At 44.0% G+C, this 25,514-nt stretch overlaps 1 protein-coding gene across 1 annotated transcript; it reads right to left on the bottom strand.

Moving 5' to 3' along the window:
• Positions 1-19,986: 19,986 nt before the first annotated feature.
• Positions 19,987-24,536, bottom strand: LOC113966712 (cytochrome P450 1B1). Its single transcript, XM_027681644.1, has 3 exons — positions 24,438-24,536; positions 22,643-23,659; positions 19,987-20,995 (listed from the first exon to the last, which is right to left on the bottom strand). The coding sequence occupies exons 1-3, from the start codon at positions 24,455-24,457 to the stop codon at positions 20,383-20,385; spliced, it is 1,650 nt and encodes a 549-aa protein (XP_027537445.1). The 5' UTR covers positions 24,458-24,536; the 3' UTR covers positions 19,987-20,382.
• Between the last annotated feature and the right edge of the window lie 978 nt (positions 24,537-25,514).

The following is a 25,514-nucleotide window of genomic DNA, read 5'->3' as shown; positions in this document are numbered from 1 at the left end:
TGATAATTGACATCATTTTTATTTCTTGTGAAGCTAAGTGTTCTGTCATTGAATCCTGATCCCTTTGTGATTGTCCCCCTGCAACAGCAGGTAATCATGAAGCAAGTTATAAATTTTTTGTAGCAATTGGCCACAGACACATTGTGGAAATGGTTACAGTGATACACTCTCATACTACTTGTTTAGATTACTCTCTTTTCTTTTGCTGAGTCTTGGGATGAGATACTCCTTTCTGTTTAGTAATATCAATACACTGACTTCTGAATTGAGAAGCTGTCCAACAGTGGTGAGTAGCTGATGATTGAAAGTGACAAGTCCCATGTCCAGTTAAAAAAAACCAAACACCTAAATCCACACCTACGACCCTGTTATTATGGTAGTAAAAGCTTGAACTAAAAAACCCCAAACAAACAGAAAAGCAAAAAAGCTAAACCAACACTGAAACCAAAGCATCAACAGAAGAAATCGATGAAAAAGTGGCTACCAGAGATCCAGTCATGTTCAACCCAAACATATCAGCTTATCTGGATCTACTTATCTTCAGCCATCACTACCTGAACACCTTCCACCTGAAGTACCCAGGAGTGTAGGGAGGTATTGTGAATTCCAGGAAGATCCGTGGGTTTTCTGGAATTTTCCTGGACTGAGTGTGCAACAGTGGTAGTGGAGGGTAGTCCTGTGGTCGGTGTTCTTTTTTCAGTGGGCACAATAGTGCATTACATCTACTCCAAATCACAAAATCCTATGGTAATGTGACAAAATTGTATTGCAGCATTCATCCAGTCCAAACTCAAGAAGGAGTAGCTCTGAAGGGCCAACATTGTTGTTTGCTTTTTTTTCCACTGTACTTTCTTATTTTCCAGCACTTCTGCTTCTTACAGACTTCCAAGTTCCTTGGAGAAGAAACAATCAAACTGTCTTGACAATACAAAAAGAAGTAAGCTTTTCTGGCCCTGTCTATGTTTGTGTAACCCATGCATGTGTGATGCTGGGAAATGAAGCACTGAAACTAAGAATGTGAAACATTAATAATTTTTTTGGAGGAAATATTTTACTCATTTCATTAAAATAAACAACCAGTTATTCTAAAAGTATCTGTGGGATCTAGTGTGAACTTGAATATGAACAATCTGAGCTCTGTGCTTGGTAGTGCTGCTGACCCAGGATGTGACTGTGGGGTAAGCTACTTAGCTACATACCCAAGTTGCACACACGCAAACACTGTCTGTCCACTCTTCCTATGTTTTGTTTATTAAGATTAATTATGAGCTGGTTTGAACTGCCTGCATGTGTAAGCCAAAAATAGAGCCACACAATGTTGACTGGGAATATTGTAACCTAAACATGTGTTAAGGATATGGGCAGGAATATGGATGTACTTCTTAACCTACCAAAATAAGTTCAGGTTTCTAATTTATGGATAAAGGTAATCAACATGGCTGATGAAATTTCAGTCTCCAGAGATAAATGTTCTTGTGTGTTGTTCAGAAAAATGTGGCAAATCAACAAAGTGGATTCAGCAATTTACTTGTGTTTTCCTAATCTTAGAAGAGGATATCATGAAGAAATGAAAATTCACTTGTAAAGCTCCTGACTGTGACTCTGGGTTAAGGATTGCTGGTTTGCAGAATGCTAGGCAAGCTTACATGGTGCCCTGTAAAATCATATATGAAGTCTTAAAGCAGTAGTAAAATGCATGTTTTTCAAATTAGAACAGCAGAATGCTTCTACAGCAACACTTTTAAGTGCAGCAAGGGGTTCATACAAAAGCGCTGCTAGAATGTGTGTTGCTTTTGATACCACCAGTGTATGGGTATTGGCAGTTTCAAGCAAAACAGTGTTCCTGGTGCATTCATCATGAATCCCTGAGCAAGAATAACCAAACAAAAGAACATAATTGAGTGTGTGACCCCACAGTCATTTGACATCTTCTTTCTTTTAGAACTGTTTGTCTTACTAATGAGTAGTTTCATGGGATTGGTCCTTATAAAACCTACCTGTAATATTTTGGTGCCATTGAGAACATGGCAGAACAGCCTCTGGACATCAGTGAGTCTCAGGCTTTGGGCTAAAATGGGATTTTTAAAAGTACCTGCATGACCTTGTGTGACATTTTCTTGTGTACATGCTAATACTTGGTTCAGCTTGTTCCGGTGTCACACTGCTTTCAGCCCCTTTTACAGCCATTCCTACGTGACCAAACATGTTCATTCAGGAAATGAGAAGGCAGGTCTTTACAGCTGTCATGGGAGAAATTCAGAACAATAGATTAGGGGGGAAAAAAGCCCCCAGACTACTGGACCTGGATCTGTGTGGTCATTTGAGCAATACTTTTAATTAGTTGTCCACTATACATTGTGTAAAGGGCATTAGTTTATTCTCTACAGGGGAAGTTTTGTGATCAGTCTACCTATTGTACACCACAGAAATTTTCCTCCCTGCTGTAACTTACTTCTCCATCTGAAACAATGGAGCTGACAGGACTTCTTTCACCCATGTGGATGGTTTGAAGAAAAACATGTAAGAAAACCGTGAAGAACACACAAGCAGTAAGCAGTAAAAAAGGCCTCACCTTTTAGGCCTCTTTTAATCTTTCCATCAGTACCCAAAGAGCTGTCAGGGAAGATGAAGCTTTTGGAAGCCTTTATGTTGTTATTGTGGGCTAGTTTGGAGCAATGCAGAAAGCCCATGCTGGTCTGTCCACAGACACACACACACAGCTGTACCTCTAGTGGAAGTGTATTAGCCAGTGCCCCAGCTGGGGAGCAGTGGCCAGCGAGACAGGAGAAGCAACACACCTGGCTCAGCAGTGGAGAGAGCGACCCCTGATGAGGTTCAGGTGGGCCCTGGCAGTGGAGAATTGGCACTTCTGGTGCATGTGATGGGCTAAGTGTCCTTTGGAGATGGGCACCGGTGACTTAGGAGCTGTGTTACTGCAGGAATCTGAAGGAAGGTAGCTGAGCCTCTGGCAGCTCCTGGCCTGCAGGTGAAGGAGGGGTGAGTATGTGCTCTGTGGGGTATGCAGCCTCACACTGTTGTGTCTGTGTCAGAAGGAGTGTGTGTTGGACACGTGCATGGGTACTGTAATGGTGGGTGTTTCACAAGCCTGCATGTCTGCTCATGGCATCACCTGGCATTAAGATAGAAGAGAAAATCTGGAAGCCGCCCCTAGGAAAGCTAACCAAAGGTATACAGGATTTGGTAACTCTTGTGACGAGGCATGTTAAGTCTTGAATCTGTAACTACCTACATACAAGACTTTCTTCTGTGCAGGGCTTTGATTCCTCTCAGGGCCTGCCATGGGACCTGGGAGGCCACGCCAGGGCTCTGTCACCACCTCATCCTCCTCTGGGGCACTGTTGCATGTGGCAAGTGAGAGTGAAATGAAAATGGTGGGTTTCTACTTTCCCTGCTTCAAAAGACGCTTTTGTTCATGCTCACCAACTTAAATTCATATGGAAAAGTACAAGGTAGAAAAGACATTTCAAATGGATTACCTATGAGCTGCCATTTTCCTGTGGTGAGAGCTTGTTACTGTTAAGCGAACGGTGCTAAAATGAAGCTAGAACAGTAGTATGAAAACAGTGCTGTAGCTCGGCTTTATGCAGGTATGTTTTAACTGCCAGTATTTTATTCAGTTTCCTCCGTAACTGGTTGCAGCACTTAGTTGAAATCCTCACTGCTAGACCTGCACCGCAGCCTCTGGTGGGTGGGAGGCAGTCGGCAGCTGCCGCCAGCGAGCAGGGCTCCGTCTGCAGCGCTCTGCAAGGGGAGATCACGCTGACTCACACCAGCTGAGACCCGCTTCATTAGCTGGCAGCCTTAAATGAAAGCAAAGGGGTGCTGTGTTTTTCCTAAATTGTTGGAGGGTTGTGTAATCCTTAAATTTAGACTAGAGAAGGAACTTAAATGAAGGAGCTTTTCTTACATCAAACAGTGAGCAGAACAGAAGCAAATGTTTAGTATATCCACAGTGATACCTGCCGAGGTCAAACAAGCTGATTGGGTTCACCTGCACTGTAACATCCTGATTTCTGTGTTGCACTGGATTTACTGTGGTAGAACTGCTATGGATCCTGTCTTTTTTTGAATGTCAAACTGTAATTACATATGCAGAAATTGAATGGAAACCACAGTTTCTGTGTTTGTCTGTGTATATACATACAAAATTTTTGTATTGATAGATATATCTATAAGTTTAATAGAGGAATTAAAATAGATATGACTTGCTGTTTTGTAGCTATAATAAGGAACTTGATTACTTAGGGTATTTTTCTATCCTTGTGTGAAGTGAAACCTTGAGAAAGACTCTGCCTGCACATTCTTATCCTAACTTCTAAATGCAGAGTTAAAACTGCTTCATGAAAGGGAGTTACCTTAGTTGGACCTCCCTCTGAGAGGAAAGATGGGAAAAATATCTGTTGAATGCAAGATACCTTGTGTGCTGGAGAGGAAATGCAAGTTTATAACCCCGCAGGCTCGCTTTGTCTAGAGCTGTCAGTTCCTAATGGAAGTCTCTTACGTGTTCAATTTGGGGCAGGCAGATGGTAAAGAAAAAGGTAATAGATTCTGTAAATTAATGTATTATCTTTCTTTGCCTTGCCTTCTCAAACTGTGAGCTTATGAATTCTAAAGGGGTTACTGAGTCAGTAAGAATCAACATGTAGTCCATGAACCCCGTCTCTATCATGTTCCCAAAACATTCTATCTGCTTCCAGGGAGTCTGTGGCTGAAGGGGGAGGATGTGGGGGGAGAGCTTTATGTATTCAGAGGTGGGGGGTTGTCTTTTGAGAGTGCTTTTTTTGTAAAGGATTGTGGTTTGCAGAGAAATGCTTGAGGAGGATTGCCTAATACCCCTCTCTGGTATGTTTGACTTTCTTTGGTTTCCTGAACTCAGTACTCATTCACTGGAAAGTAAAATAACTCCTATGGGAGTGGGGAGGGGAGAGAAATTTCAGACAAGATTGAAGCTGCCTTAGGTATTAAGTATGAGGAGACTGAAGCGCATCCCTGAACGGCTCCTGCTGAGATGTTAATAACTGGTCCTCTCACCCCTATTACACTGAATCTCTTCCAGTTTTCTTGCCAAAACAAGTGGTTTTTCAGTCGTACTCCAAGTAAGGAGAAATCAAAATGTAACCTTAAACCAGTGAGCTTTAGAGGCAGCTTTGCAGGGGTTGTGAAGTGCTTTTTGTGCCAAGCGAATGGGCGAAACATTCAGCAGGAACCACAGGCCTTTCAGTAGGTTTGACCTGAGACAACTGGGGCCCAGTGGCCAGAAGGGAAAGTGTCCATAAAAATTAAGTCCCCAGCAGAGCTGTGTACATCTCCAGGACTTCAGTTTCCAAGGGTTTTGGCAAACTCTGTTTTTCAGTGTTGATCTTCTGTGACTCCTCCTCTCTGGAGTTGGCTTTGATTTTTCTTCTGATTTTTCTGACACATGGCAGTCAGAAACACACAAGTTCGGAACCTTAGTTTAGCATTTTATTTCTACACTGGTATTTTCATTACTATATACAGCCTCCAATATATTTAATGCTTAGTGCATACAGTATATACAACTGATGGAGGGTAATGCTGTTTACTGAGTTATTCGATCATACTTCTAATTACTTACCTATTTTATCAGACCTTCTCATTTCTAGAATCAGCTTTTGCAACTAAGTGGAGCATCTCTTTTTTCAGAGTCTCATAAAGGCTACAAAAATACTTTTTGCACTAGAGATGTAGGAAATTGTAGTCAGGTAGTATTTAGCTCAATATATTAAAATAAAATACAGCTGATGTGAAAACTTGGGTGCAAAGCAGCTCAATCGCTCAAGTCCACATTTTCTTTCCTCCCATGACATAATAGATTTTCCAGTTGTTATTGACAGATTTCAGAAGGATTTATCTCATGTTCAGAGACAGATTGAGTAATTCTTGATATTGCAGTCATCGGGGCAGCCTTAGAGAGGCTCATGGTCTTCCAGCACAGATGGAATTCTCTGTTAGATTTTGCACATCACAGAACTCACAATTTCTAAACTGGCTGTAAACTTAAGGGATAGGAAGAGCCAACAGATTTTGTGGTGTAGGAGAGAAAACACTATTTCCATACAATGTTATCAGAATGACAATTCAGTAAAGAACTTACAAAAATCATGTTCATGCCAGATTTAATATCTTTACTTTGAACTATATTTTTCTTACTAATTAACCCATTTCTCATGAAAGTAGCTTTAATGATTCCTTGGAACTGATTTGCAAAGAGGCATGTCCATCAGTTAAATTAAAAAAATAAAATTATAAATGCACTATGACTATGCTTCCCTTAAACAGAGATCACATGGCAGCCTGTAATTCTATCCTAATAAGAAGATAACCCTGCAAGGTCACATGTTGGGGAAACAGTGATGCTGGGCTGCTGCAGAGTCACCAGCCATGTGGTTCCCTCACTTTGTGGAAGCCCCATCCATTGTTTCAGTTGTTGGAATTCTCATTAGTCACATTCGAGACAGTACTGCAAACATTAAAAAAGAAAGGGAGGAGAAACCCTGACATGTGCCAGGATTTTTGCCTTGAGTTTCAGCAATTCCCTCCCACACTGAGGAGTCTCAGCGGTGCTGGGCAGCAGTTGCTGAAGTGCCTGGGGTACAGTGTTTGTTCGAGGAACTCAATGTGTTGTTGATTCCACAATTAAATGCTATGGGATTTTAATTTGCTCTTTACTCATTTTTCATTTCCTTAATTTTTGGCATTCAGATGCAATTTTGCTGAAAAGATTGCCCCGGGGACATGAACACTTTCCTGGAGCTGAAAGCTCAATTAGCAAAGCACTTTCCTAGCATCTCCTCCTTAACACCCATTCCTTTCCCTAGGGAAAGGCTGAGCTTGCTGTGAGGGCTATGGCTTGAAATATGCACATAGGTTTCATGGTTACAGGAATCCCCAGCAAGAGGTTTGGTGAGGGTCTTGGCTGTGTCGATATGCTGCTGTTACAATTACCTCTTCTGTTTCTAGATTGGAGAGTGAAATGATGAGTCTGCTTATCTACTGGGATCCCAGGCCTGCAAGGATCAGGGAGAATTAAGGTGTAGTTAATTAAGGGGCTGCAGCCTTGGCTGTTAAAGCACCTAACATAGCATGCATGTCTGCATCCTGTGATGTTTTCTCAGTTCGTGCTCTAACCCTGGCAACGACCCCGTTTATTGGAGAAACTGATATATCTACCATTAGAAAAAGAAGAGACTTGTCTGCCCCTAAGTCCCATCATTGCCCTTGGCTTAGGTGTACGTGTGCTACCCTGAGTTGTTTTACACATTTGCATTTTATCAGGCATTACCAGTAGTGTATAATTTAAGGAATTATATTTAACTGCTGGTGACTGTGAGTTGGTCCCAAACAAGGTGGTCAACTAAAATCGCCTTGTGTTTGGGAATTGGCCCCAGCATTATTTACTAATTCCTGAAATGCAAGGGAGAAACAATGCAAACGGTGCATCTGTGTGGAAGATGTTTGGCAATATCATGTTTTCCTGCGATAACTCCTTATTATTCAATGATTAATTATTGCAAGGACTATGTCCAAATTCTTTTCTCTTCCTCCTGCAAAAATATGAAACTCAACTGCAGTACTTGTATCTCTTTACGTGAAAGCTTTTACAAAAAGATTATGGGCAGGCTGTTTTCCTCCCTTTACATGGGCATTAGGTGTCTAAATGACTTCTGGGAGATATGGTCTTGAAAGCTTGAGAACTCCACCCTGAGCTGGAGTAGAAATATATTGGAAGCATCTGATAATTTTAGTACTCGGCCATAACCCAAAGTTTTGTCCTGCTAATATAATGCATTTTCTGTTACTATAAGGACCAGTCGAATTTCCTTAGTAACAAATACCCTTTCTCTACTCCCAGAAAGCTTAGACTTATTTGCAACATCCAGAACCAATGAAACTTCAGATGACCCAACACTGTGGTATCAAAATCTCTATGTGACTTGTTCCAGGACCACAGTGTTCAGTCCCACTGCACCATCAGGCTGCTTAATAAGATCCATGAGTCTTTTTCCAAAAGAGTAAAGTATATAATAAGCCATAAATCTGATCTTCTTTTTTATGCCGAAGGAAAAATGTATAAAAAAAGAATAGTGGTGATCTCATTATTCCTACTGTTTTTTCATTGATGGATTAGAGCAAAGCTTTTGCCACCAGAACAAGCTCTGTCAGAAGAGGTAGGCATCTCAGCTGTGAACTATGACATGCAACAATGTTCGTTAAGGGTTTTCTTCTAGCCAGCTTATATGGGCAAACTCTGCTACTTCTTGGAATGTTCTTATTAATAACTAAAACACGTGTTAGTTCTTTACTTGACCATGGATTAAGCTCTCAGCTATCATCTTGCTGACCAGACTGAACAGCAGGGAGATGTCTGGCTGCAGGTGAAGCATGCCCTTTGCTGGGAGATGCCAATGTCTCTTTTGAAGGAGACCAAGAGGCTCTATTTCTTATATATTCCTGTAACTGCCTTGCAACTGTATCTAGCTGAGCAGATTGGTGGACTCCAACCCCAGCTTTGCTTTTAACAGCAGAATTACTTCTGACTTCTGCTGCTCATAACTCCATTTTTCCCTCCTCAGGGGTAACTGTGTGTGGAAACCTCTAATGCTGGGCTTCTAAAAGCTGATAGCCCCAGTGTGACTGCAGGGTTATTGCTTTGCATCTGGCTGCGTATTTCTGCTGTGGAAAAAAGAGAACCCATAGGCTCTAATGTTGTAGAGTAGCCCAGCCTGAGTGAGATGTTTCAGCTGAACCTTGGGCCTTGATTATCAAAGGTATGAGATATCATTGTGTCTCCAGGTGCACCAGACTTGGAGCCAAAGATGGAACATGAGGCCTCTCTTGCCGGCCCATATCACTTCAGGCAAATGTGGTGCTCCCTCTTGTGCAGTCTCTGTACCTGTCTCTCCTTGTTTGAACTCTTCCCTGGGGTTCAGGTGGGCAGGATCCCAGATAATATTGCCTCCTGAAGACACTGTCCTGAGATGAATGAATGTGTTTTGTTTTGGTTGTGCAAACTTCTCAGCAGATTCACAGCTATAGAAGTAGATACCAAGTTCACGTTCCCAACTTTCTCAGACGTTTACCCTTTAGATACAAATGCTGAAAGAGCTGAGTCTGGTGTCGCTGCAGCTAAGTGGCCCACCCACTTGGTTTTCCTGTCAGTGCAGGATAGCTCTGTAGATGGCACAAACAATTCACCATAGGTATTGACAGCAATACAGGCACGTCTGGGTGAAATTCTAGGTACTATGCTACTTGGGAAACTACATTTTATATTCTGTTGTGGCCAAGGTTGTAGCTGGACAGTGAAAAGGAGAGGAATTTGCTAACTAGGAAGCAAATTGAAGCTTTCTAGGGGCTTAAACAGTTTACAGGATACTCCATTTTAATTGATATAAACCCTTCCAGCAAGGAGGCAGAGGGGGATTTACCAAGCTTGGAAATAATTAAAATCATGCTGAAACTTCCCTAACAGGTACTAAATGTGACATAGTGTGTGGTCTCCCTGACAGGGTTGCCTTTCCCTATAAATGAGAAAGTGCAACATCAGATGTTTCAATGCATGCACATAGATAAACAATTCTTTTATGACATATTAAGAACAGTTTGGTTTATGGCTTTTTAGATGCATCTTAAAATCTTGTTCTATAATGACTTTAGCAGAGCTGTCCAATTTCCAAGATGTGCTTCTAAAGCAGGATGAGTTTTGTACCTGTTTTTTATTAACTATATTACAAGCTAAAAATAAATCAAGTTGCAGACAGTTGACAGCAATGTGGACCCTCAATGTGTTTCATTAAAAATAATAATAATTCTTGGGAGCATGGAGGCAGAGATCAAGCTTTTATTGTCTCCTGGAAGCTGTTTTGCTTATCTGGGAGAGGAAAGTAACCTGACAGTCTTTGAAATTTATTGATATTCATTAAGATCACTGGACTTTGAATGGAGCTTTAGTTAATTATGAACTTTAACCCCACGTTTCAGTTTGTATCTGGACAAAATACATGGCTTTGTCATGCCCTGCAGCTTACTGGCAGAGAAGTTTTCTGGTAGTGTGTTTGAAAGGATCCTGGGGTTTTATGTCAAAAGTTGACAACCGCAAGTGCTGAATTACAGTTAGGGTGGTCTAAATTTTTTTTTTTTTAAATCAGCATAGAGATGTGGCGATTCTCTCTAATTTCTTTTTTACTCACTCTTTTTTAGTCTGAGTGCCTTTGCAAAGCATGGACTCAAACTGACTTGGGACATAAAGTTTCGATAGAGGAATTCATAGGACCTCTGCAGGAGTGCAAGCCAGTTACTGAGCACAGGTTGAGGGCCAGTACCTTGAAAGAAGCAGTATAAAAAAATATAGTCTGGCCAAAGCTAGACAAAGGAAAAGAGGAGAACACTGGGATTTTTTTAATCTCTACTGTGTAAGCCTATGCTGCTACTGAAATTCATTTAACCAAGAGTTATATTTCACTGAAGTCTGTCTGTTCAAATAATGCTGCTATTTAGCAGTCAGAACTAAAAAGGCAATAAACCACATGCATTTAACCTATAAACATGTCGTACCTCCTAATAAATTTGGAGACAATTTCTGTGCTGCAGTTTAATCAAACTGGTTTTGGTGAACATCTGCAAACACATGTTTTTTTTGCTTTGGATAGAAGAAAGCCTCTAAAAAATCTGAAGTAGAGTTTTGATAGCTGTTTTTGATAACTGACTAGAATGTTTCTGGAGACTGGGAAAGAAAGCCTTCTGCAAATGATTTTGACCAATATCTAGGCAAGGATGAGAGAGCAAAAGAGGGGAAAAAAAAAAAGGAACACAAAACAAAACCACAAACCAAACACTGGAAAGGAAAAGGTGGAGTTCTAATTTCTAATTATTTTTGAAGTTCTGCTCAGTGGTCTGAACTCCCCTGTCCAGATTTGGATTGGCATAAATTGTAATTTGTTTCCTGTCATTAAAATTTAACTTTCAATATGCAGTAAATTAAAAAAAAAAGGGCAATAAAATATAATGGCCAGACTAGGGACTTAGGTGTTTGCAAACATGTTTCTCTATAGCTTTTCCTCTCTAGAAGCCTGACCACAAAGTTTGACTGAAGACATGCTGTGTATTGACCATTGCCTTGATATTTGGAAACATATGAAAATAGATAACAGTATTTTACAAGGAATTTATTTTGAAAAACTGAGGAGGAAAGCTTAGATTCTTTGATTTATCACCATTACAATAAACACCGAATTCTGCGCTAAAACTCAGTGAGCAAACAGGGCGCTGTCTATTGTCCGTATCTTAAATTTTGTGGCTGCTTCACCTACTGCTACAGGTAAGTTTGCTGCATGTAGTGCTTATTTGTTACTACAAGTATCAAAGACACTGAGGTGATATTTAGAAGTTTAAAAGGATTAAAACCTTCTAAAGGTGGGGGGGGGCATTTTCAACATTTGGTCACACCTGTGTACACTGGTCCTGGTGGTTCGGGAGAGGTTCTTTGTTAGAATCCTCACTTGTGAAGCATCCTGGACCAACCCTGCTCCTGCAGGTGAGCACACTCCTGGTTCCTGAAGTCAAGTGGGGAATTCCTCCCCCCCCTCGCCCCCCATTCTGTTTGTGCTGGCCCAGGTCTTCAGGGAGAGCCAGCAGTACATACGGTTCCTGTTAGCTGAGAAAACAGAAACATCTGGGAAAGACATGAATGACTTACTGACTCAGTTCAGCAGCAGGAAAGTCTCTTACAGTCCATTCTGGGCAGAGAGATCCTCTCTATTATGTGCTGAACCAGGGAGCAAATGCTCATAAAATCACATAAAATACAGTTCAAAACAGCAGGAGGTGGGCAGTAATGACTGTCTTATATGGCCTTTCCCTCTTCCTGCCTCTGGGTTTGCCTCCTAAAGAAAGTGAAGGGAAGGCTTTTCTCATCCAGTGAGAGTGAGGGACAGTGCTTAGGAAGAGTACTTCCTAGGGACAGCAGTGGGTTTCCCAGGGTGATGCCCATAAAGGTTTAACTTCAAGAGGGAAGGAAATTGAACCAGTGGTGAACATATTTGCAATGTGTAAAAATGTCTATAGTCTTGTGGGTAGTTACTGTTATTAATGTGAAGATAGAATGACTAGATTGTCTCCAGGAGGCCCTATTTGATCAGTGTGTTTGACCAGATGACTTCTAGAGGTTCTTTCCCATCTTGACCAGTCTGTGGTTCTGTGACCTCAGGCAATTAAATTGGTTTAGACTCTGCAACATGACCTGGCTAAATCAGTGTGGCTGATTTCCTCAATCCCTAAGGAAATGTGTCCCACCAGTGTAATAGCATTGCTTTTTTTCCTGATCTAACTGCACCACCAAAAATGTTCAGAGCTTAAAATGTCTATTTCTAAGCAGGACATACATAAATATAGGTATTTGGCATATGGTGAGTAGTAAGGGAGGGACACAGCACACCAATAACCTGCGTGGTAGGCGTTTGGTATAAACATATTGTCTGTGCTCTCTCCTCAGGGGAGACAAAAGGGCAGATGGGATGAATTGCCCTCTGCAGGTGCGCGTGTGTGCCATCAGTTAGAGGCTGTGGTCCCTAGGGTACCCTGGGGAGCTGTTGTACCTGTGGATGGGACAAATTAGCATTAGCAGCTGCTTGCATTCTCTTTCCTCATTTTCATTCTCCTCTATGGGATCAAACATTTCTTTCTATTTTCTCTGGCTTGTTATTTCTTCTTCTCTGATGTGTTCTCCTTCTCACTTCTCAACTGCCCTAATTTTCCCTATATTTGTTCCTCCATACATACAGAATATTCTTTGCTATTGACCCTGAAGAACTATCATTTCTGTTAGCATATGATCAAGCTTTTCTGGATTTCCCCAGAAGGCAGAAGGTGCCTTTATTAGAAAAATAAAAATAAATACATATGGCTTGAGTTCAGTGAAATAACTGTCTTTTGCCACCTAAGGTTGTGTGTATTTCAGGGAAATATTTGAAGAAAAGAGACAGATGACAAATCCTCAGGAACGAACTTGTTCAAAATTACATGAAGACTTTGATTATATATGAATGTAAGGATGCAAGAAACTGTGCTAACTGGATCTTTGCTAGGGAAAATGTTAGAGGTCTAATGACAATCCAGTCTGGTGGTTATAGAGTGCTAAAGAGGTCCAGTCACTTCATTAACTGTCTTTTCATAAGCCCTAGGAGAAAGCATCTGTCCTCTTGAGAGCAAAAGTTGTCTTTTTTGTCCAATCCTCATGCATCTCTTCTGCTTTCACGATTTCAACCATTGAGATAATTGATGGAGCATGTATTTATTCCAAGAACTTCCCTAAGATTTTCTGTTCTGCTGTGCAGTTTTATGGCTTTATACCCAATAAAAACTACTGCATGTGCTTAACTCTGGGAACAGGCTAGAGCTATTTACTCAAGCAGAAAAGTACTGTATTAGGGTAAGAGATTGCTTGTGCAGATAAGAAAGGAATCTTGCTGGCCTTAAGTAAGGCATGAAGATATTTGAATAGTATTCTATAGTGAATACATTATGAGACTAATGTTTTGAATTCAGTCTCTGCTGATGATTTCAAGGAAATTAGTACCTGATTCTTCAAATGCAGAGGACAATATTGTCAGTGTGCTGTAGATCTCCGTGCACAGATGCTAAATATCTTAGTCTTAATGCTATCAGGAGTAGGTTGTTGGGGGTTTTTTTGTACAAGGTTTCAGTTCAAGTATAATGTTACTGGAGGATCTACCTTGTAATTCTGTGGGAACCTTCTTAATTTAAATATTTATCTACTACAGATTTTTTTCCTCCTCTCCTTTATGGGAGTTCATCCTTGTTTAATTTTATTAAACATTATTTGTGGTGTTTCTGACCAAAACCCCATTGGCTGATCTGCCCTCAGCTGTCTGTGGCACCGGTGCTCTTCACACACTTGGAAGATCAGGCTAGACAGGATGTTAGGCGCATGAGGGAAAGAATACTCATCTGGAGAAAGCTGGTGGAAAACACTTCTCTTTTGTTTTTGTGCCACCTGGAAGGGTTACCCAGAAAGCTTCCCTGCAGGGCATATTTTTCTGGAGTGTAGGTACAGCTCTTCCTCGCCTCTGCCAGAAACAGAGGGATGAACATAGTTATGTCTTGGAACAAGTTGAAGCATGACACTGTCCCAGCAGCAATACACATAAATGAAGAGAAGGAAAATGAGCTTTGTTACAATGAGACGAAGGTTCAGTTAGGAATCTCATTTTTTCATTAGGGTAATTATTGTGAAGTTGAGTTTAATTTCTGGTGGCACCTTCTTCTTTTTTTTCTTTTTTTTTTTTTAATTTGAATTGAGTTATTTAAATTTCCTGAACCACAAAAGATTAATAGCCTCACAATTTATGATTTTTCTCTGTAGAGTGAAAAAGTATAATTAAAAAGAAGATATACAGTTGGATTAAATTTTTGAACTGCAGCTTGGAAAATTTTCAAGAATACAAACCGTAAAAGAAGGTTGGGGTATTGTTTCATGTTGTTCTGCAGATGACTGCAAAGCATACTTGCTTAGTGAAGTCAAGCTTTGTCTTAAACCTTGCTTTTGTACTGGGAACAAGGTGTCTCACTCCACATCTCCGCTTCTGTTATGATGAGTAGAATAGTCCAAATAAGTGGAGGGTGTACTGTTATTTTTAGCACAGAAAATGTGATTGTATGTAGTCCCATTTGTTATCATGAGAGGATTAGAAGCCTGTTTCTGCATGATAACGGTTATGCTCTTACCAGAGCTCAGGTTGGGAGAAGGGAGATTGTGGAAATAAAATCTAGTTTTATAGAGCTGTCCTTGCCAACAAAAGGAGCCATCACTGAAAACATACCAATAATAGCAGAGATGGAACCCAGTTCTGGAGCATCCCGCAAAATACATGCTATTCCTTCTTTATGGTGTATTGAGCAAGCCTAGATACAGCTGAAGATGTAACTGTGTAGCATGGGAATAGCTGACTGATGCAAACCTCTTCCTGCTCAGCTTGCTCAAATAAATGACACTGAACTGCTCTGAATGGACCCTCTAGATCAGAAGTGTTTCTGTCTGGTGTAGTGCCTACTTCTTCTACTACTCTCTCTGAATGTCAAGAGGAAAATTCCTCCAAAAGGTATTCAGACTGTTGTAGCTGGGCTGCCCCTCCCTATTGTTCACAGATACTGGGGATGCTAAGATGAGGAGAATGACAGACTATCTATGACTTTCTGTTGTAGACTGGTTTTGTTTGCAAATCCTGCAGCCTGTATGGGACAGCTCAATCCTCATGTTTAGTTCCTCGGCTCTTGTTTCTATGTTTGCAATGTAAAATCACTACCTCGTTTTTCCTGGAAATCAAAGACACTCTGCACAGTTTCTTCCTAGCTGGAATCTTCCTACACTCTAGACACATATTTTCCTCTGCCAACTCTCAGCCACTCCAGCAAATGACTCCTATGTAGCTCTGCAGTTGATTTTATGCACTGTCAGTGAGCCCCCCATGCATCTGCTCTCTTCTCTGCCTCTGCTCGTGTGCAGTTGAAATGCCTCAGCATCTTTTATCTTCTGAGTTCACTGTATTGATGGATCAGTGTCCCCAGACATGCAGCACAGATCAAGAGTGTAGGGAGCTGAGAGACTCTTTTTTGATTTGGTTAGCTGTAGCTCTATGCCTTCAGGCTGGAGCAAGATCTGCTGTATTGAAGGACAGGGCAACACTAACCAAGCAAAGAGTTTTCTGGTTTGTGGAGCTGTGTGAAAAGTTGGCAAAAAACTGAAAGGAGGGCTATCATAGAATTGACTGCAACCATCTTAAATGCTCCAGGTTGTTTGTGCCTAACACTGAATTTGTTTTTACCTGACAGTTAAGAGACTTGTCCTGAGTAAAAATGGCTGAAGCATGGAAAAAGTCAGCTGCAAAAAGGCAGGATGGTAAACAACCAAGAAGATGTTGAAATTTGAATCCCCGTGACCGTGTTGCACTGTATACCAAAATAACAGCACCTTTCAGAATCCAATCTTTCTCTTTATCCATGAAAAATGCCAGATCTGCCTTCAGTGTTATCTCAAGCTGAATTTATGTGGGCATATGAGAGATCTGAGTAAAATTTAACTAAGTTAAAGATGCAGCAAAGGCAAATATTAACTGTTTCCTTTTCATGGCTAATTCCTCAACTTTTCTCAGGTAAAATGTGAGCTCCCAATTGCCTAGTCTCTGATTGCTCTGCCTGGATAATCTGAAACAACTTCCTACAGGCAGACCTATGCATCATTCCCTGCCACTCACAAAAACACACTGGGTCTGTTGCAAAACTAATAGGAATTTGTTGTGAATTTGCATTCAGTTGCATTGTGCCGTGACTGGGCCGGTACACACAGATCCTGGACAGATACCCCCCTACACACCTTTATAGCAGTGCTTATTTCTCAAGTTTTGATGAGTCTTGTCCTTTATTGTTACATTATTGTTATGTATTCAGCAGCTCTGAACTGACTCCTGCTGAAGCCAGCAGGTTTCTATTAGGATCACAAGGAATGTAGTGGTACACTTGACTAGTATAAACATATTCAGTATCAACTCTGCTAGCTCAGCCTACTTGCTTCCTCTCCTTGTTAGTTAGTGGGGTGGTCTGACTGCTACTGATTTTCCAAGAAATATATGCTTATCTTAAGTTCTCCCTGAGTTTCCTGTTTTGTGGGCTTTTTCAGTTGTTTTGGTGGTTGTTTTAGTTTTTTTAATCCCTTATCTCAACCTGAATGAAGGATGTTGCTAAACTTCTGTGAGATGGACTAAGCATGTGTGCACACATACACAGAGGAAGCAAGCGTGAGATGACATTTGGCTTTCCTGACCCATTGAAATCACTACAACTTGAATGTAAAGGCTTTTAAAGGAAAAATCTTGACTTGAATACAGCTGCTTCAATACTCTGTGCTTTTTTCATGAAGAAAGAACAACATGTATTTGTCTCGTATTGCTGTGATGACACCCAGTCACAGGTTGGCGAGGGAGGTAGTTGTTCTTCGCTTTTACCCAGGGAGGATGCCTGCTCTGAATCAAAGCTGCCCCACTGGTCAGCCCCAGCCAGGTACGCACTGCATGGGGTATCTCTGGACACTACGCCTACTCCATAAGCCCTTAGCTATTTCTAGGAGGTCTTTATAAGTCATATTCCACTTGTGCTCCTTCTAATTTCACCAACTCGACCTAAACTTGGGATCCTGCCCGCTTAGGGAGAAACTACAGCTGAAAATATCCCAAATCAGGAGGAAACTACTGGTCATCAGTCTGCCCAGTCTTCTGTCCCACCCAGCTCTTCTCCCCTTCCTTGGGGCTTGGGAAAATGTGAAAGTCATTTCTAAGATGCCTCTGAAGTAAGGAGGCTGGTGTAGCAGACTGAGAAAAGAAGACAAAGGAGTGGGAGGATGGGAGAGCCGCTGCATCATGAAGAAATGTTTTATATATGCAATAACAGTCACCCTTCACCACAGCTTTGCTTTCATTTTGTGAGAGGCTGCTCTGCAAGTGTACGTTAAGGCCTGTTTGGCCTGAGATTTCCATTCCTGCCACTTCTGACTGTACACCAAGGCCAAAAGAGCACAAGTTGGTGCCAAGGACCAAGGTGGGGATCCAGTGGCAGGAGTATATAGATGCCAGCACTAGGTATAGGATGGGAAAAGAGAAAGCAAAACCAGTCTGTGGGCTCGAAAATAGAGGAGGTGGAAGTCAACTGAAATGCCAGAGGGAAGAACATAGCATAGGAGATTGTGTAGGCTGAGGAGAGATTAACAGGTATTAGAACAAAGCAAAAGACATGGGAGAATTCAGATCAATGCTGAGGCGAGCAGCAAGGAATGCTCTTAGCAAGGAGCATGAGGAAGTTAAGCACAGAGGGCAAGGTATGAATAAGCAGGCAGACCTGAGAAGCTGTAAGGGCAGCGTGGAGAAAAACCTTAAAATCCAGAAATGGGAAGAGAGTGCTAAGTATATAAAAAAAATCTAAAATAATAATACTTTCCAAATCAGAAATAAAAATTTTGTTTAATTTGATGTTAGAAAGCCATACATAAACTAAGCAATAGTAGTGTAAGAATGATTTTATGTAGTATTCTGGTAACACAATGATACATCTCAGAATGACCATAGAAGTTAGCTCACTAAACAACTGCATACATTCTAAATAGGTGCTACTAAATTTGAGTATCTTCACAGATTACAAAAGGCATTTATTTGACCAAAAGCTATATAGTGTGTAACCTCCTGACATGAGCAGTGTGTATGGATCTTGCACTAGTAGCCAATGCAAAGTTAAAGCTTTTGGAAGAGTACCAAATTGTAAAAGCTGTTTTTACTAAAATATGAATTTGTGATCCTTGCATTAGAATAACTATTCATTTGCAGGTTACATCCTTTATTTTTTTTAATATTAATACTTACAAAGGTACAAGAGAAATTGTCTTGCTAGCATTTGATCTAATGTAGATCTCCATAGGAAAATCCTAAGTATCTTATAAAGCTTTTCACAGGTATAGGCTAAGTTCTGGGATATCACAAACTTGTACAAAATTCAGAAAAACACCTGAGGTTACTCCTTGTGTATGTAGCAGAAAGCTTTTTTTAACTATAAAAAAAAGATTATGGATGCCATATGAAGTCAGAGACTTTAAGCAGGTACATTACTACTGTGTGGGGTTACAGAGCAGTACTTTTAGGCTTAATTCAGGTTTTTAAAATCAGTAGTGAAGCTTAAGATCTGGATTGTGTCATTAACCTAGCTCTTCCCAATGTTAGTATGAGCTCAGTCACTGCTGCCAACGTGACTAAGACTGGCCATCTATTAGAAGACACAGTGCAAATCCTTAGCTCTGCTTAGCAGAGCTACTTTACTGTGTAGCATTGTACCCTTATTTTTCTAGCTCTACTAATACCTTATTTAGTACTCAGCTGAACATAGCAAGTCATGTGAGGTACTCTCATTTCAGATTGATTTCATATGTAATTGAAGGTGATCTGCAATGCCTGTCCAACACTTTTCAAATCAGGCATCTACATTATATTGTTTGCTTTTTAGAGAAATATGTGCAGCTTTGTGTATACAAACATTAGCCAGAGGTTCAAGGCTATAAAGTTTCACATGTTTTTTATTTTAAAATAATAGGTTGGGTGGTTTTTTAAAATTTTATGAACTTTGCCTCACTAATATTTTAAAAGTACTTTTTCTTCAGTTAATGGGTATATTAATTAGGACATGTAATGCTACGTTTCCGAGACTTTGTTCCAAGCAAAGCGTATTAAAAGTACACAGTTAATTTTCAGATATACCATTTAACTAAACCTACTAGAATGACTAGCGAACACAGATTTTATTTGCTGTATGTTTTACTTGAGGCTTGTGGTATGAATGTTTGAATATAACCCCCCCCATATTCTCACCTCTAAATACCTTGGCCAATGTGGATTTTACTGGACTTACTTATGTGCTCATTATGTGATACTCTTTCCTAGATAAATAAAAAGTTCAACTATACCTTTATCAATCTAATTCAAATATCTATTTTGTTCATGAACATGCTAATGAACATATTAGCATATGATTTGTATCTCACTTGCCATTTAGTGGCATAGAAATTCTGATCTTTCAAAACTTAGTGAAAAGTTACTGTAGTAGGACATTCTGTTCATGTTCATATAAAACATGAATTTTATTTTCAACTGTGCTTATAAGGAAGGCTTTTATTTTTTTAGTCATTTATGTAAACACTTTGGAATGCTGAAGGCTAGACTTTACATTGTCATTTTACCAAAAATCACTTGAACACTTATTATTGAGGCATTAATGTACATCCCAGCAGTCAGAACACAGGAGCATGGCAGTTTCCAGTAGAGGAAATTCAGAGGCAGGCTGCAGTGTTCTAAACAACCCTTTTTTTAAAATTTTTTCTTTTTCTTTTTTTTAAATAAGAAATTTCACTTTGGGATGCAGAGTCACTGAAGGCAAACCTAGAGTTAAGGCATAGCACATGGAGACATATCAAGGATTGTAGAGACAGTTCCTGGAGATGCTCCAACCAGTCAGTAGATACAAAGCGCTTTACAATGGCAACTCCTGTGAACAAGCTAGAAAAGAAAAGGTTTACTTTCAAATTGCATACGTTTTATTATTTAATATATTAAATTGTTCCCCTGGCTCTCCTTCTAGAACTAAAAAGAGGACTGAATTATACCTTGTGCAGCTTTCCTTCCTGCTCTTATAACTTGTAATATTGGCTATGTTCCAAAAAGATCACCAGAACAAACTGTAAGTCATATAAGTCTAAAAAGAGAAAGAGGGATTATCTTTAGATGCAAGGTTTATTGCTTAGGCATTTGCTGACAGCTGATTTTCATTGGCTACTTTCTCTGCTTGCAGTCTTTGGACAGCCTGATCAAGCAAATCCATAGTATCTCTTAGTGTAACATTCAAAGTAAACGGCTTAGGTTTAATGGTTAGCCCATAGGTAAAGTCCATTTTAGGGTCCTCGTTTGGATTAGCAGTAAAATTGCACTGATGCACCAGTATAGAGGTAAAGAGAAAGAGCTGCACCTTGGATAACTCCTCTCCAATACACCGACGTTTTCCCAACGAGAAAATCATCACACTACTAGTAAGATCTTTATTGATGAATCCATTCTCATCCAGGAATCTTGTTGGATCAAAATCCTCAGGGTTGGACCATTTTGCTGGATCATGATTCACTGACCACTGATTTACAAAAATGACGGTGTCCTTGGGAATGAGGTAGCCCATTATGAAGGTGTTGGTTGTGGTGGCATGTGGGATAGTAACAGGCACAAAGCTGCTGAAACGCATGGATTCATACAAAAAAGCCATGATGTAGGGCAAGTGAGGCTGATCTTCAACACATGGCAGACGGTCTCTTCCAACAATCCTATCCACTTCTTCTTGCATTTTAGCCTGCACTTTCGGATACCTGTCATTTAAAGCAAGATGTGTACATAACACATTCAAAGGATTTTCTTACAAATAATCCCTGCTGTAAACATTTTTCACAGAACTTAACCCCTACCCTAAATAATGAAGTTTGAACAAAGTTTAAATATATTGCAGGAACATGCAGACCTCAATGGAAAACTTCGAGAGAAAAATCCAAACTTCCCATCCAATGGTGTAATTTCAGATTTGCTCAGTTTTCATTTTAATATCACATGTAACTGATTCTCAACATAAAAAGTGAACCTAACCTAAAGTGTGCTTAAACCAAATATTCTGATCCAATTTTGAAAATTCATTCTAAAACTAAAATTACTTGTGTCTTCTAAGTATTGTGTTTTCCATGGGAATGAGAGTTTTGTTTTATGTGACTTTTAAAAGTTAACATGGAGTTTGATATTACTAGACATATTGCATACATATGATAGCCTGTAGGTTTTTAAACTGAAAAAATAATCCCAATTGTTAAATGGTCAGAACGGCTTTATGAACATCCCACTTTAAGTTTGAGTATATTTTTTTCTAATTAATATAAAAATATGTTTTCATTATAATGTATTTTAAGAAGACTGTCTTGAAATCTGGACAGTTTGGAAGACTACACAGTAACCAAACAAGATCAAAATGTTAATACATCTTCTGCTTGTCTAAAAGCGTGTACTCCTCCCAGGAGCCTTTATTTGCTTTAAGTATACAAGTTTGGCTTCTCCGTCCTTGCCTTTTCCTCCTGCAGCAGATCTGCATGTTAAATGCTGGGCAAACATAAGAAATGGGGAGAAACCCAAAAGTTATGTGAACACTGAGCATCACACCCTTAGCTTGAAGTCAAATATTTGCCTGTTTTTCATGAAGCGACTGAGTAGATAATGTTTGCACAAATTATGCAGGTGATAAAAAAAAAAAAAAGCCAGGATAGGCAAGAAAGTCAGTCTCATGGCGTCTTCTATTAAACCACGTCCCCTAGCAGAGTTTTCCCCCTGGAAGTGCTGGTGCCAGGGCAGTGCACCCGCCGGCTGCCCAAGGGGTCTGCCTTCCCCAGTCACGCAATGGCAAGGAAGGCACACGCAATGGCAGATCAACATAATAGCGGGTTTTGTAAACCGGTGCACGAACTCTTTATCGTGCTTAATGAGTTGTTATCCTGTTCCTATGATCTCCTTGATCTTGACCTGGTAAAATCTGTTACTTTCAGGTTTTATTCGGCTGCCTTTCTGCCAACCTCGCTTTATGCCCGACGGCCTGAATAGGGTGGGTTTGTGTCGGATTTTATTTTTTTTTATATTTTCTTATCTCTTTCTGGCAAGTTTCCCAGAGCTTCCGTGTTAGTTAATCGGGAGTCGCTAAGGCACCGGCACTGCACGGGCTGGCGCTGCCCGGTCCCGCAGACCCTCGACCCGCCAGCGGGTCCCCCGCGGCGTCGCGATCCCGGTGCTGCCCAGACCCGGCGGTCCAGGCGCTAGCTCGGGCCGACCGCTGCCGCGTCGGGAGCCTTCCCAGGGGAGCGGTTTAAGCGAGGCTCCCCCGGGACTGCTGGGCGCTCGCACCACGACGCCCCAGACGGGCTCCCGTGTCCCTGCTAAGGGTAGGTGGGGCGCCCCGCTGTGGTGCCACCTCCGCCGGCACCTACCTGATGAGAAAGATGAGGAGCCACTGCAGGGCCGTGGAGAGGGTGTCCTGGCTGGCGCCGAAGATGTCGGTGACGGTGGCGGGCACGTGCTCCAGCTGCAGCCGCGGCTGCTCCCGCTGCAGGTGGATGAAGGCGTCCATCATGTCGCGGGGGGCGGCCCCTGGGCGCAGGCTGCGCTGGTGCTGCAGGAACTTGCCGCGGACGAAGCCGTAAAAGTCGCGGTTGAGGTCGCGGAAGGCGCGGTAGGCGGCGCGGATGGGGCTGGGGAAGCGCTGGAGCCAGGGCAGCGCGTCCACCAGGCTGCCGGCGCCCACCGCCCGCCCGAACTGCTCGTTGCGCCCCACGATGCGCAGGAACTCGCCGTCGCCGTGGCTGTAGCGGCGGCCGAAGCACAGGGCGCTCATCACATTGGCCACGGCCACCACCAGGACGCGCGAGGGGTCGAGGAAGGCGCCGCCGGCGCTGCCGCGCACCAGCAGCGCCACCAGCGCCCGCGCCTCGCCCACCAGGTGCCGCTCGAGCAGGCGGCGGGTGGCGGGGCTGCCCGTGGAGAAGGCGCGCACCGTGGCGTGCGCCGCCCGCCGGTGCAGCTTCCACAGCTCCGAGTAGCCGCCGAAGGCCAGGCTGAGCCCGCCCGACACCAGCTGGAAGGACGGGAAGGGCGGGCGGCCGGCGAAGGCGGCCCCCTGGCGGACGAGGGCCTGGCGGATGGCGCGCTCCCCGTTCAGCACCACCACGGGCCAGCGCCCCAGGCGCAGCTGGAACACGGCGCCGTAGGTGCTGGCCAGGCGGGCGAAGGAGAGGTGCGGGGCGCTGCCCAGCTGCGCCGCGTTGCCGATCAGGGGCCAGGGGAAAGGGCCCGGCGGCGCCCGGCTCTGGCCCTGCCGCCGGCGCTGCTGCTGCTGCAGGAGGAACTTGCCCAGTTGGATGGCGGCGAGCAGGAAGAGGAGAAGCAGGAGGGACCTTTGCAAGGGGGGGATGCTGCCCAGGGCTTCCCCGAGCCTTTCGAGGGCCATGCTGTAAGGGAAGGGTAAAGGTCAGCGGGCAGCGTCCCCGCAGGAGGGCTGGGAGGCTTCCCATCGCCCGCGGGCAAGGGGAAGCCCGGACGGGGCGCGCTGGCGTGGCGCAGGGGAGCGCCGGCAGCCGTCCAGGTGCTCGGAGTCGAGCTGCGTCCTCGCTGTGAGCTCCTCGTGTGCCTAAAGCCCGCCCGGATCTTGTGCGAAAAACAAGGGATAATCGATAACGAAGTGGCAAGCGCTCAATAAGTGATCGAAGTCGTATTTGGCGGCGGGGCCGCTACTCTCTCCCCCCCGCCACCCCGGATAGGGAAAGTTCGCAGTGACAGATCCAACAGGTCACAGCTGAGAGAGGCAGAGAGGAAGGCAGGAGGATGCTGTCGCCTGCCGAGCCTCCGCAGACGCAGGCAGGCGCTGCACATGGCTCCCCCCGGCGAAAGAACCACTGTGAGAAACGGGTTACCCGCCCTGCCGTCGGAGCTTCCCTCTGCTCCGGAGAGGAAACCTCCGCAGCGGTCACGGAGCCCACTCCGTACCGAGCCCTTACCTCCTCCCGGACCTTCGTGCCCGTCGCGGCAGCGCAGGCTGGCGGTCGGCCGCCCCGGGGATGGGCTGCGGAGGATGCCTGAGACTCGGCGTGGCAGCGCTGACTGGTCCCGCTTCCCATCCCCGTGCCCGGGGACCGCCCGCTCCTACCGTTTGCTCCAACCTTTCAGAAGCAGCGCGGGGAAGAAGGAGTGAAATAAACGGCCACCTCGGGCTCCTGTAGCAGAACTGACCTGTTGCACGCTGCTTCCATTGGAGACCTTGGGGAGGATGGAGAGGAGCTGGGCAGCCGGCGGCAGCCCCGGGACGAGAGCGGCAGCGGCGGCGTTCAGATCCAACAAGCCTTTGGGAAATTCATTAGGAGCCCCGGTACCTGTCACCCGGAGCTTGGCAGGTCGTGTGAAGGCAAATGCCAATTGCATCCCATCCCAGCGCAGAGTTATTATCACCTTCCCAGCGTTTTAACCCTCCGGAGCTCGTCCCACCGGCAGCCACCCGCCCGGTGCAGCCCCGGGGGCCGGGTGCGAGCGGGACTGCTGCTGCCGCCCCCTCCCTCTCTCCCTCCCGCCCTCCTGCTGGGCTGCGGGGAACGGGACGGGGCCAGCCCAACCCGCTGCAGGGAGCGAAGGCGAGCAGCTCAGAGGGCGCGGGGAGGACGGACCGCTGCTCCCAGATTGAGCCGGAGCCGAAGCCGCCGCCTCTGGGCGTCTGGCATTGGCACTCCCGGTTTTAAACCCGCCAGCATCCGCGGTGCGGTGCGGTGCGGGCGGGACGCGGGCGGCCCCGCTGGCAAATCGCCGCTGCCTGGCCCGTCCCCTGGCTTGAGGGGTCGTAGTTATTTGCCAGCTGCCCTTGGGCCTTCGCCAAGTGGAGCGGCTGAGTCGCAGACGCTTTTATGGCCGGGGCCAAAAGTTTTAGCGAAGGAGGTGCCGGGAGGGGAGCGGGGTGGCGGGCGGGCTCGCAGCCCTCGCTGTCGGGAGGCGAAGTCTCGGCTGCATCTTAGGGGCTGAGGAAGCCGGAGAGCTTCCCCTCCTCCGCCTGTCGCCTCCCCGTTGCGTGCGGAGTCTGCATTGCGTGAGCCGGGGCTGGAAAGCCTCCAGCCATCTCCTCCCCGGGCCCCTACCCCTCCTCGCAATACCTGACACCGGCTCGAGGGGAATGAGGCTGGGAAGCGCCGGGCAGCTCGCCCCCCGGCCGGCCCCGCTGCCCTCCGGCCTCGCCCCCGCCCTGCACTCGCTGCTTTCCCACTTACTGCACTTTTTCACTCTTAAATCTGGCGCCTCCGCCCGAACCGGGAGGGCTGGCGAGAG

This window comes from Neopelma chrysocephalum, unplaced genomic scaffold (genome assembly GCF_003984885.1).
Source record: "Neopelma chrysocephalum unplaced genomic scaffold, ASM398488v2 Primary Assembly neopelma1_61, whole genome shotgun sequence".
Lineage (NCBI taxonomy): Eukaryota > Metazoa > Chordata > Aves > Passeriformes > Pipridae > Neopelma > Neopelma chrysocephalum.
Note: the sequence above shows the minus strand (reverse complement) of the source record. Positions and strands in the feature narration are given on the sequence as shown.

Excerpts from the sequence above, each read along its gene's own strand:
- LOC113966712 (XM_027681644.1), bottom strand. The coding sequence starts at position 24,457 with ATGGAAGCAGCGTGCAACAG. Across the intron at positions 23,660-24,437 it reads ATGGAAGCAGCGTGCAACAG|CATGGCCCTCGAAAGGCTCG; the intron begins GTCAGTTCTGCT and ends CTTCCCTTACAG. Across the intron at positions 20,996-22,642 it reads CTCCTCATCTTTCTCATCAG|GTATCCGAAAGTGCAGGCTA; the intron begins GTAGGTGCCGGC and ends TTTAAATGACAG.